This window comes from Geotrypetes seraphini, chromosome 1 (genome assembly GCF_902459505.1).
Source record: "Geotrypetes seraphini chromosome 1, aGeoSer1.1, whole genome shotgun sequence".
Lineage (NCBI taxonomy): Eukaryota > Metazoa > Chordata > Amphibia > Gymnophiona > Dermophiidae > Geotrypetes > Geotrypetes seraphini.
In genome coordinates, this window is record NC_047084.1 from 283,935,801 (window position 1) to 283,948,002 (window position 12,202).

The following is a 12,202-nucleotide window of genomic DNA, read 5'->3' on the forward strand; positions in this document are numbered from 1 at the left end:
AATCCTTGGAGTCATCCTGGACCGATGCCTGACTTTCGAAGTCCATACTAATGCATAGGTTAAAAAATGTTTTGGTACCCTCTGGAAACTTCGCACCATCAAACACTATTTCGACTTCCTCTCCTTCCGACTGCTGGTCCAATCACTAATCTTAAGCATCCTAGATTACTGCAATATTATATACCTGGGATCCTTTTAAAAAAATAAAAACATACATCAAACGCCTAAGAATCGTTCAGAACGCTGCCGTTCGCCTCATTTACAATCTCAAAAAATCAGATCATGTAAGCCCTTATTACAAAAAAACTGCCAATGGAGGCAAGGATCATCTTCAAATTTGTTTGCCTCTGCTTCAAAACCTTAACAGGCTCGTCTCCAATCTACCTGTCGGATCACTTCGAACGTTCAGGCCCCATCCACACACGTAATGCCCACCTGTTTGCTTTCCCATCCCTAAAGGGCTGTGTCTACAAGAGATTCCTTGATAGATCTCTGGCATTCCAAGAAGGCAAATGGAATAAATGTCTAACCACTCTCATTTCTAACTCACCCTCCTACCAAACTTTCAGGAAATCAATCAAAACCTATCTCTTTGATAAATTTCTCTGACTCCCTCCCTGCCTTGTATCTCCGATATGCCTCCGAATATCCTGACTACTCCCGACTTGCTAAGTTAAGCTGACTGTCTTGTTGTAACATCGCTGTCTATGTACAGTCTCTTACTCTGTTAACCGCTCTGAACTATTATGGTATTGCGGTATACAAAAATAAAGTTATTATTATTAAAACTTAGATTAGTAGACCGGGTCATCCCCAATAGGAGCTCGACTCGGTTAACAATAAGAAATTAATATATAAATGAACAAAAGAAAAGAGAGAATAATCAAATTTAAGGAAAGGTTAATGTGATAGATTTTAAAAATATTTAGCAAACAAAATTGTCTTCAGGGCTTTCCGAAATTATAAAAAAGGCTTAAATTCCTTAATAGAAGTGGCAAGCTCTTCTAAAGTTCTGTCAATTTGAAAGAAAAAGAACGGCTAAGTAATATCATTCAAAAGGTTCAAAGGATCTCAGAGAGAAACAAAAGGATATCTAAAAAAGCAGAGAGGCAGGGAAGATAATCAAATTCAGATTTTACAGCACATGTTGCAGAAGTAATATAAGAGGTAATTAAAATTTTAAAAATGGGAAAAAATAAGAGAGTCATAATATTGCAGGGTACAGAGAGGATAACAAGGACAATTCACAGGTTTTTGGTGCTGATCTATATTGCTGTTTTCTTTGGAACTCAAAGATTAAAAATATCAGGTCACATTTTTCTAAGAGACAAAATATAACATAGCTGCTGCTTCTCCTGTTTCCCCAGTATTATACAGTGTTCTTCCCACTCAGGTTTTTGTAGGGAGTTATCCTTGAGTTTTTAATTGGTTGTGGGAAATATGCATAGTAACATAGTAAATGTCGAAAGATAACGTCTGTCTAGTCTGTCTAACAAGGTGGCTGGAAATGAAATCTGGCACTCTGTTCAGGTTCCACTTCTTCATAATTAAAAACTGGCATACTTAATCTCTCTCCCCCCCCCCCCACCCTTCCTGTCAATTTTGTGGCACAGTCTGCAGAAGTCTGACTGGATTAACCATCAAAGCCCACTCCAGTCTTGATCTGCTTTTGCCATCTACAGGACCCAGACCATAGAAGTCTGCCAGTATTAGTCTTACTTCCTAACTTCTGAAGTTACTGTCAAAGCTCACTCCAGCTAAGAGGTCATTTAGATTTTGCTTTAATTGAATTCCATTTTTCTATAAAAATGATCTTCTGTGTTTATCCTATACATTCTTGAATTCCATCACCATTTTTTTCTTAGCCTCCCGTGAAAGGGCATTCCAGGCATCCATTACTATCTGTGAAAAAGTATTTCCTGACATTGCTCCTAGATCTCCCCCTACTCTGCAACCTCAACTCATGACCTCCAGTTCTACCACGTCCCTGTATTTGAAAAAGATTAGTTTGCACATTATTACCTTTAATTATTTAAACATCTTTATCATATACCCCATCACTTCTTTCCTCTAGGGCAGGGGTGTCCAATGTCGGTCCTCGAGGGCCGCAATCCAGTCGGGTTTTCAGGATTTCCCCAATGAATATGCATTGAAAGCAGTGCATGCACATAGATCTCATGCATATTCATTGGGGAAATCCTGAAAACCCGACTGGATTGCGGCCCTCGAGGACCGACATTGGACACCCCTGCTCTAGGGTATACATATTGAGGTCTTCAAGGCTCCTCTCATGTCTTTTGGCACAAGCTTCAAATATATATTTTTTGATGACTTCCTGAGCCACCTCGTCTTTTGATGTCCTTAACAAGATACAGCTTCCAATACTGAACACAATACTGCAAATGAGGTCTCACCAACAAGTTGTACAGAGGCATTAACACCTCTTTTCTTCTACTGAATATACCTTTCTCTATGCAGCCTAGCATCTCTTATATATATGGTCACTGACTTGTCACATTGATTTGTTGCTTTAAGGTTCTGCAAAACTATCCCAGGTTGTGCTTATCAGCTTCTCACCCACTAGCAAATATAACACTTTTGGGTTCTTGCAACCTATGTGTATCATTCTGCACTTCTCCGCAATAAATTTTAATTGCCAAACATTAGATTGTTCTTCTAATTTTTTTTTTTTTAAATCACTTCTCATGTTGTCTTTTCACTCCAGGGTGTCTACTCTGTTTAAAATATTCATATCCTCTGCAAAGAAGGCACATTTTCCCTTCTAAACGCTTCAGCAATATCATTCACAAATATACTGAATATAATTGGCCGCAATACCAATCTTTGGGGCACTCCACTACTCACCTTTCTTTCCTCGAAGTGAATTTCATTTACTACCGTCTTGTCAGTCAACCAGTTTCTAATCCAGTTCACCACTTTTGGTTCTAACTTCAACCTATTCAGAAGTCCCATATGAGGAACCATGTTAGCGACTCAAGCATGTGCCCTCAATCCAGTTCTCTGGTCACCTAGTCAGAAAAATCAGACTTGTTCGACATGATTTTTCTTTAGTAAAGCTATGTTGCCTTGGATCTTGTAAGCCATTAGATTCCAGGAATTTTATTACCCCTTCTTTCAGCAGTGCCTCCATTACTTTTCCTACCCTCATATCCAAAGATCTATTATATAAAGCTTTAAGTTGGCCCACCACAATCTCTACCTACTGGTTCTCAGCCACTTCCAATCTCACTATTTCTAGCCTTCCTCCTTTCTCCAATATACCTGGAAAAAAAAAGTCTTAGGGCTAGATTCACTAACCTTCAGATCAGAGGCAGGCCGACCGATTCATCAAACATCTCTATGCAAATGGGGGCGATCGGAGGCATGCCCCCATCCGACTACACAGATCACTGTGTAGCAATCCTGATGCATGTGCAGACCATCTACTTTTCCTGTAGATGGTCTGCACATGTGTTTGCTGTCCATTTTTGCTGTTTTTTTTGTTTTTGTTTTACTGGCCCCGACTCTCCTGCTCTCCCAGGGAAGGGCGATCCCCGGCGGCAGCAGCCTCTTCCCCTTTGCCGATTCAACACTCGACAAAAGTGCAGACTCTAGCAGTGCTCAAGTTCACTGCCCCGGCAAGTCCCTGCCGTGTGAAGATCCACATCTAGCCTTGGTGAGTCCCTGCTGCAAAGAGCCACAGCTAACTTTTTTAAAAGCAAGCATAATTATTGACTCTCCTGCTCTCTGCTGTCCTTCTCCGCAGTGCTGCCTCGCTTTAAACCTGCAGGCTAAAACCACGGGCTCACACTGCAGGGAAGGGGGACAGAGAGCAGGAGAGTCGGGGTGGCAAGAGCAGGGTATGGGCTGGCCTCCGGTGCTGTTCTGGGAAGGACAGGCAGCAGAGGGCAGAGAGCAGGGTGCTTTTGATGGGGCAGAGAGCAGTTTTTTACACAAGCAACTGGTCCTCACCAGTAGCTTGTTTTTTGTTCAGCCAGCCAGTGTATCAGGAAAAAGTGTAGTGAATCGCGTCCTTCCTGCTTTGCATGCACGGATCGGTACACAGGTTAGTGAATCAGGTCAAAAGGAACTCGTGTTGCAAAAGGCTTGCAAACTGATCGGTACACGATTGGTTTGCTTAGTGAATCTAGCCCTTTGTCTCCTCTATATGGACACCCTTTCACAAAGCACAAAATGATGCAGCCCATTCAATTCCTTTAGGCTGCATCGCATTTGCCAGGCTGGGAATCGCTACCACAGTTTTGTAAAAGGGGCCCTATGTCTCTAGCCATTTTTTATTCGCCTGTACTTTTTGCCAGACATATTTCTCTTCACTTTTGAGTTTTATGCAGCATTCTTTTCTATGTTCTTCTTTCTATATTCTTCTGTACTTCATAAATGTCACCTGTTTTGCCTCTATTCCTTCACTTGTGTGCTGAACCATAGAGGTTTCCTTTTCCTCTTGCTTTTTATTTTTCTTCCATAAAAATTATTTGCTATTTTTATTGCTCTTTTCATCTTTGATGATACGTATATGTGTATTTTTCACAGCAAAGTAGGAAATGCACTTGTTTCTATTTCTGCAAGGTTGTACTTCATGCACAGTCTGTCTTCTTGGGGATTCCAGCTCAGTTGTTTGCTTCCATAAGTTCTTATCTTCTGCCAATACATTCTGAAGAGCTAACTTCAGCTGAATTTTAATTTATTTACTATACAGGGGGTGGTTCTGTAATTCTGAATGTCTTCTGTTGTGTAGTATTAAACTCACACTGCAGTTCTTCTCATTTGTATTTAATGTGAGAATATCTTCTTTCACATATGGATGGATTCCCCCCTTCCTCCCAAGATTAGGGTAAACTTGACAGGGGTGATATCTGAAGGCATAGTATTTTATCTTTATATTTTTGTTTAGAGTATTTTATATTGGTTTGGTTTTTTGTTTTAGGCATTTTCTGTGATGTTCACTATTTTCAGTACAAATATAGTTTGGCTTATTACATACAGTGGAACCTTGGTTTGCGAGCATAATTCGTTCCAGAAGCATGCTCGTAAACCAAATTGCTCATATATCAAAGCGAGTTTCCCCATAGGAAGTAAGGGAAACTCGCTTGATTGGTTCCACATTCCTCCTCCCCCGAGGCCACCGGCGCTGTTCGCTTCCATCCTACCCCTCGAGAACCAGAATTGCCCTCCACCCCCCAGAGAACTGACAAGGGCCACCCTCCCAAACCCTAACCGCGATCTGGCATTGGCATGCAGCACCAACCCACAGGATGTGCCGGTGCTGGAAGAGCCTGCCTTTTGCTGCCAATCTCTGCTGGGCTGGGCCTTGAGCATCTGTGCATGCTCAAGGCCTTCTGGCTCCTGCTCTCTCCAAGAATCTCATTAGAACACTCGCAAACTGCATTACTTGTAAACCGAGGTTTGACTGTATTTTGAAATTAGTTAAAAAAAAAATCATTATGGAGAGGATAGCATATATTCATGGGATGGCCTCATAGTATATATAGATTGTGGAAGCAAAAACAGTGAGGGGATTCAAGAGAATGTCAGGAATAAGCATAAATAATGGTGTTGCAAAGAAGTAAAAGAAAGCCAAAAATCAACTGGGGACCCACATATGGCCATCAGCAGATTTTTATTTAGCTTTGAGGGCAGTCACTGTGGATACAGGAATAGACTAGAATGTTAGAGTCAATTTATTTATCTGCTCTTTAGAAACATCTTGGAAAATGGTGTTGAACCAGCAGCAGTCTGGGTACAGTGTCCTAGTGGTTAGAACTGCTGCCCAGCACCCCAAGGTTTGGATAGATAGGAAAAATACTACCTGATTACTACTCAGTGTATTTAAAACAGCTTTGGGTGATCTCTTTTTGCATCACTGCAAATGGCAGTTAATAAATCCCAATAAATAAATATTCTGTATTTCTATGTTTATCAATAAACACACATACTTGAAGCTTTCCACTCAAAGTAGCAGAATTCTGTCTGACAAAGATTTGCGGGTATTTTTCAGATGAAGATTAACAGAACAGATGCCTTGCAGGTTTTGCTTATCTACATAATAAGGGAAGTCAAACCATTCTATGCTACCTCTAGCCTTTAAAGCAGGGGTGTCAAAGTCCCTCCTCGAGGGCCGCAATCCAGTCGGGTTTTCAGGATTTCCCCAATGAATATGCATGAGATCTATTTGCATGCACTGCTTTCATTGTATGCTAATAGATCTCATGCATATTCATTGGGGAAATCCTGAAAACCCGACTGGATTGCGGCCATCGAGGAGGGACTTTGACACTCCTGCTTTAAAGGAAGAAGCTGTGCCCTCGCACTCTTACCGAATACAGTGCTTGAACTCCAAGAGCTGTTGCTATCACATCCCTTACGGAGCTGTTGCTCTCCTTTCACCAGTTTCGTTGTAAATGATGGTCTACAGCCAAGTGCAGAATTCAAGGCTATATCCAAACTTTCAGACAGTCTTTGTTCATGGGAGACTGGACCTGCACAAAAACAGCAACGCAAATATAGTTTACAACAGGAAAAACTGAACGATGTGGATGAAGAACAGGTCAAATTGTGAGGCCTACTTGAGGTGAAGGACCTTACTATGAACTTCTGATCCTTTTATGACTCCTACCTTTTTCCTTATCTCTTCCTACTATCTCAACCTACCTCAGAGATAAATGGGCCTGTTCTTATAATGAACCTCATCTCATCTAAACTCAAATTTTATCTTCATCTCCTTAAAAAAAAAGTGTTTTTACAATACCTACAAGGAACATATCATTATTTGCAAATTCCTCCTTCAAAAGGACCTATAATTTTGATCAAGTTCTACTTTGATCTTGCCATGTTCTCTTTTATATGACTTTGTAAATGAAATCATTTACGTCCAATTTACATTTATTTAAGATTGAATTCCAAGTATCCAGAATGTCTGGCATCTACAGACATTTTTGATTTCTTTAACAACTAACTTTGCAATAATAAAATGTGCACATCTGATCAAATTTTACAGATGTGATAAAGAATAAGAATAGAAAAAGAGCACCAAAAGAAAACACAGCAATGGCCACGAATCTGGACTTGGAGGATGAGATATACGGTGTCTGCATCTATGAGACAAATGTGGTTTTTCTTGTTGCATAAAGCATTTTGGACCCCTGTTTGGTTACAGAAGTTAGATAGTTCCAAGTCTAATAGATACTGGCACTGTCATCTCGAAATTGGGACTTTGAATCCTCTATTGTACCTTGATACTTAAATTTTGGAGATCCATCTGGGATCAAGTGAACAAAATATTGGAAAATTCAGTGGCATTGACGTAAGATACCATCCTATTTGGTATGTTAATGAGGGTTAAAAGCCAAATATCTACTCGGAATAACACAGCTTATTTTGAGGAACTGGAAAAACTGGGATCGGTTAAATTATACTTTTTGGTGGGAATCTCTGTCACACTTTTAAAATGGAGTGTATGATGGCCATACAACAGGGACATTATAGGAAGTTTATGGATATTTGGGAGCCATTGACAAAATTCTGTAAGGAGTGATTGTTGATGTTGCCCTTTGATAATACATGTCCAGGGTGGGTGGGAAGATATATTTTTAATTTGAGTGCAAATTGTTGGATATGTAGTGGGGGGGGGGGTGCTATATGTATTTGTCATAGGATATAATTTGATTGAATTTAAGTGCTGTTAAAGTATAAAATGACTGTATAATATGTTGCACTTATTTTTGGCTTTAAAATGAATAAAGATTTATTTAAAAAAAAAAAAATAGTTTTAACCAATTTTTTGCTCAAGAAGAGCAATCAGTAGGCAAAAATAAAATTGTTGGACACATAAGGGGCCATGCCCTAAAATATTTTTTTAAAAAGCAAAGAAACAAACAAGCATCCCAACTGAAATAAAGCTAAAGTTTCTATGGGTAGCCAATGAAAACTACACAAAAGAGGGATAGCAGAATCAAATATACTCACTTGGTATAATAGAGTACAGTATTCTGCAGTGTTTTTTACCAAGTCATTTTTTTTTTCAAGAAACCTAAAGAGGATTACTGTAGTCAAATATGGAAAGAACATACGATGGACAATTGATCAACCAGAAAATAACCACCTTTGTTGTAGCCTCCAAAAAGGGAAGTGACTTAAATTCTATTGTCAACAACAGATCTAATAGGATACCTAAAACCTTTAAGGCAGCTTTGACATGAAAATTCAATATGAGCTCTAACTCAAATGACTGCTAATTATACACAAAGCCTAGCCAGAGAAGTTTGTTTTCTCCTTGTTTAATTTCAACATCTGTATGCCAAACCCCAACACTCCAATGCTCTTAACTAGCTGGCAATACTAAAGCAGCTGTTACTCAGACATGTGATCTATGCACTCTTAACACAACAAAAATCACCAAATACTTCCACAGGAAAAAGGAAAAAGCCAAAAACAACAACAAAAAAACCCCTGTGGAAACGATGTTCTTGATTTAAAAAGTTTTTAATTACAAATGTTCTTCAAAAATAAAAGCGGTGCAGTTAATATAAAATCAATCCATATGATACACAGCAGAAAGTAGTAGAGCTGACCTGACACGATCCGTGTCTCGGTTATGAATAACCTTCTTCTGGGGTCCTATGGAAATATGTGTCTGCGTAATTATACAGAAATGAACACAGTAAGTGAATGTGATTGAACATGGATGGTATGTAATGTGAATGATGGATATGAGCGAAGAGAAATCTAAGATGAATGAAAGTGAAGAAAGGTTTCAACAAGTGATGCAAAAAGGATGAAGAATAAAAATATCCATTAAAATGGTAAGATTGGTGAGCTTACCAATTAAAACAACTAGGAAAGTGACAAAAGCTCATAGTATCCACCAAGCCAAATTCGATTCAGAACCAGGCTTCAAGAAATGCTTAACTGATCTTCAGATGCACCACTCCATGTTCAAACTTTATCATAACCATTAAGCTTGATGTGCAAAATCTTCCCTGGATCAATATATTATAATTCATAATAGCTTTAAATATTTTATATATAAACTGCATATAAGTTAACTATTGTTAAAAAAGTGCTAACGTTTAAAGAAATATTTAGTCAAAATGACTTAGCTTTTATTGTGTGGTCGTTTAAGGGACTTCTTGTGACATGTTTCGCAATGAAACGCTTTATCAAGGCTGGGTCCCTAATAATATAACGCCATCGATCTTGACCACTGACTTTTTACCAAGTAAAGAATAGAAAAGCTCATAGTATGCATAGAAAAATATCAACAGACCAAATGGAAATGCACCACAGAATTTTACTTTTATTCTTCATCCTTTTTTGCATCACTTGTGGATAATTATTGTAATTACTGAGATCTGTCATGTGGAAGTTTGAATGTGGGAGGAGATCCTGTATATCTACTAAAAAGAGAGTACCACCAAGGAGGAAGCTGCACTGTTTCCTCTAAGTCAGCGGTCTCAAACACACAGCCTGCGGGCCGCATGTGGCTCTCCAGGTTTTATTTGCAGCCCGCGGTCTGGAGGCCATCATTCTCTTCCTTTTGGAGCAGCAGCCGGCTCGTTCGCTCAAAGCTGCGGGTTGGCGGCTCCTTGCGCTATCCACTCCTGCATCGGAAGCCTCTCTGATGTCACAACATCAGAGAGGCTTCAGACGCAGGCGCGGATCTAGCAAGGAGCCGCCACCCGCGGCTTTGAACGAACGAGCCGGCCAGACACGCTGCTGCTCCAGTGGCGTACCAAGGAGGGGGGGTCCACTGTTCTCTTCCCTGCAGGGCCGACCAACTCTGGCGGCCCGACGTCAATTCTGACGTCGAGAGGACGTTCTGGCTAGCCAATCGCTGCCTGGCTGCCGGGAACGTCCTTTCCAACGTTAGAATTGACATCGAGCAGCGAGAGTTGGTCGGCCCCGTGCAGAAGAGAAGCAGGGAGATGGCCTGTTCCCGATAGCGGCAGCAGCAGCAGCCTATTCCGCGGCGGCGGTGGCATGGGGGAGGGCAGGAAGGAAGGAAGGAAGGAAGAAAGAAAGAAAGAAGGTGGGGTGGGAACAGGGAGCCAGAAAAAAAAGCAAAAAAATGGGGCACGGAGGAAGGAAGAAAGAAGGAGGGGGGACAGGGAACCAGAAACAAAGCAAAAAATGGGGCACGGAATCAGAGAAAGACAGACAGAGAAAGAAAGAAAAAGTTAGGGGAGGGAATGAGGTCTGGAGGAGAGGAAGCATACAGGAGGCTGAAAGAAGGGAAGAAGTATTGGATGCACAGTCAGAAGAATAAAGTGCAACCAGAGACTGATGAAATTACCAAACAAAGGTAGGAAAATGATTTTATTTTCAATTTAGTGATTGAAATGTGCTAGTTTTGAGAAAGAAAAGATATTGAACTTTAAATATGAGTGCTGCAGAAAAAAATAGAGTTCTTGGAGGGCCGCAGAAAAAATAGTTAATGTCTTATTAAAGAAATGACAATTTTGCATGAGGTAAAACTCTTTATAGTTTATATATCTTTCCTTTTAACTGTTAAAGAAAAGTTTTATAAACTATAAAGAGTTTTACCTCATGCAAAATTGTCATTTCTTTAATAAGGCATTAACTATTTTTTCTGCGGCCCTCCAAGTACCTACAAATCCAAAATGTGGCCCCGCAAAGGGTTTGAGTTTGAGACCACTGCTCTAAGCTGAGCAGCAGACCAACTACAGTCTTGCCAGTTGGGGGCGCTGTTTCACAATCACATATCCAATAGTGGACAGGCCTGTCTCTAGCAACTGAAAGTACAATATGGAAGCACCATCCCCCTTGAGCAGCAATGCAGTTGAATTCCTCCTGCTCAGCTTAGAAAGAACAGTGCACTTTTGATAAGGAAAGAGCTTGCAGGTGATCCAACTCTGTGGCTGATAGCCAAGATGTACCCTTGACATTGTGCCTAGGAATATCTAAGACAACTTAGGAGCCAAAGCAGAAAGCCGTGCATTACAGCTCTGCACCAACATGTTGTGCAGGATTCCCTACCACATGGATTTTAAAAAAAAAGTGTACCCAATGGAGTAACAAAAAAGAATGCAAATAAACTGTGTACAAAAATAGGAGAGAATGCTAAATACATAGCAGCTATATCTAAAACACAAAATCATTATATTGGGACTTGATACATGAATATACATCAGCACATGTACAGATACATACACTTTTGAACAGAATAGTATTCCAGTTCATGTGCCGATGTATGCACAAGGAATTCAAAGTGCTTCATTTGTCAAAAGTCTCACATTTTACTCTCTGTTCCTTCCCTTCAGCTTCTCCCCCCTATTTTTTGGACTCATCCTCTTCAATGAAGCCAGAAAAAAAAGGTTGCAAAACTTCAAGTAAAGAGGGGAAACAGTATAAAATCCTCACTAACCTGACAGCAAAACAATCAGCTAACCTTTTACTCCTCCTTAGACCTTCCATGTACAGTGGTGCCTCGCATAACGGACGCCTCGCACAGCGAACGCTGCGCATAACAAACTTTTTGTCTTGCTCCCTATAACGAACTTCGTTTCACACAACGAAGTCGCCCGAGGGGCCCGGGGGGGTGGGGGGGCGGAACTACTCTCGCCGAAGCCGGGAACAGCAGCACCCTCCTGTCTGAATGCAGTGTTCCATCATCTCCCTCCACCTTACCTTAGATGCCGAGTTTTCCGGCTTTCTTTTTCGGCCAGCCACACACTTTCAAAGAGCAGCACATGCGCGCATGCTCTGTTGTTCAATCTTCTCCTCTGACACAACTGGAAACCGGAAGTTGCAGGAGAAGAGAACATTGATCAACTTCAGCAGCTGCGCGTTCACAGCTTTTTGAAAGCGTGCGGCTGGGTGAAAAAGAAAGCTGGCAAACTCTGCATATAAGGTGAGGTGGAGGGAGGGAAATGTAGGGCTGCAGAACGAATTATTTTCTTTTACATGTATTCTTATGGGAAAACGCGTTTCACACAACGAACGTTTCACATAACAAACTTGCTCCTGGAACGGATTAAGTTCGTTGTGTGAGGCACCACTGTACTAGAAAACCATGTGCTCAGCCTTCTGCGCAATTCTCTGCATCTGTGTTGAACTACTAACACTTCCATTAACATGAAATTTCAATGAGTTGTGTACTGATGACAACGTGAGTTTTTGTGCCAATTTAGCTCATGCGCAAAACTCATTTTAACGTAGGGCACCC

The 12,202-nt window shown here is 40.7% G+C and overlaps 1 protein-coding gene across 5 annotated transcripts in view; it reads right to left on the minus strand.

Annotated features, from left to right (window-relative positions):
- UBOX5 (U-box domain containing 5) overlaps nt 1-12,202 on the minus strand; it is a 58,404-nt gene that overhangs the window by 16,926 nt on the left and 29,276 nt on the right. For all 5 annotated transcript variants that reach the window (XM_033952983.1, XM_033952975.1, XM_033952965.1 and 2 more), the window contains one exon: nt 6,336-6,497. In XM_033952983.1, coding sequence (XP_033808874.1) covers nt 6,336-6,497 — 162 coding nt within the window. The remainder of the gene's footprint in view (nt 1-6,335; nt 6,498-12,202) is intronic.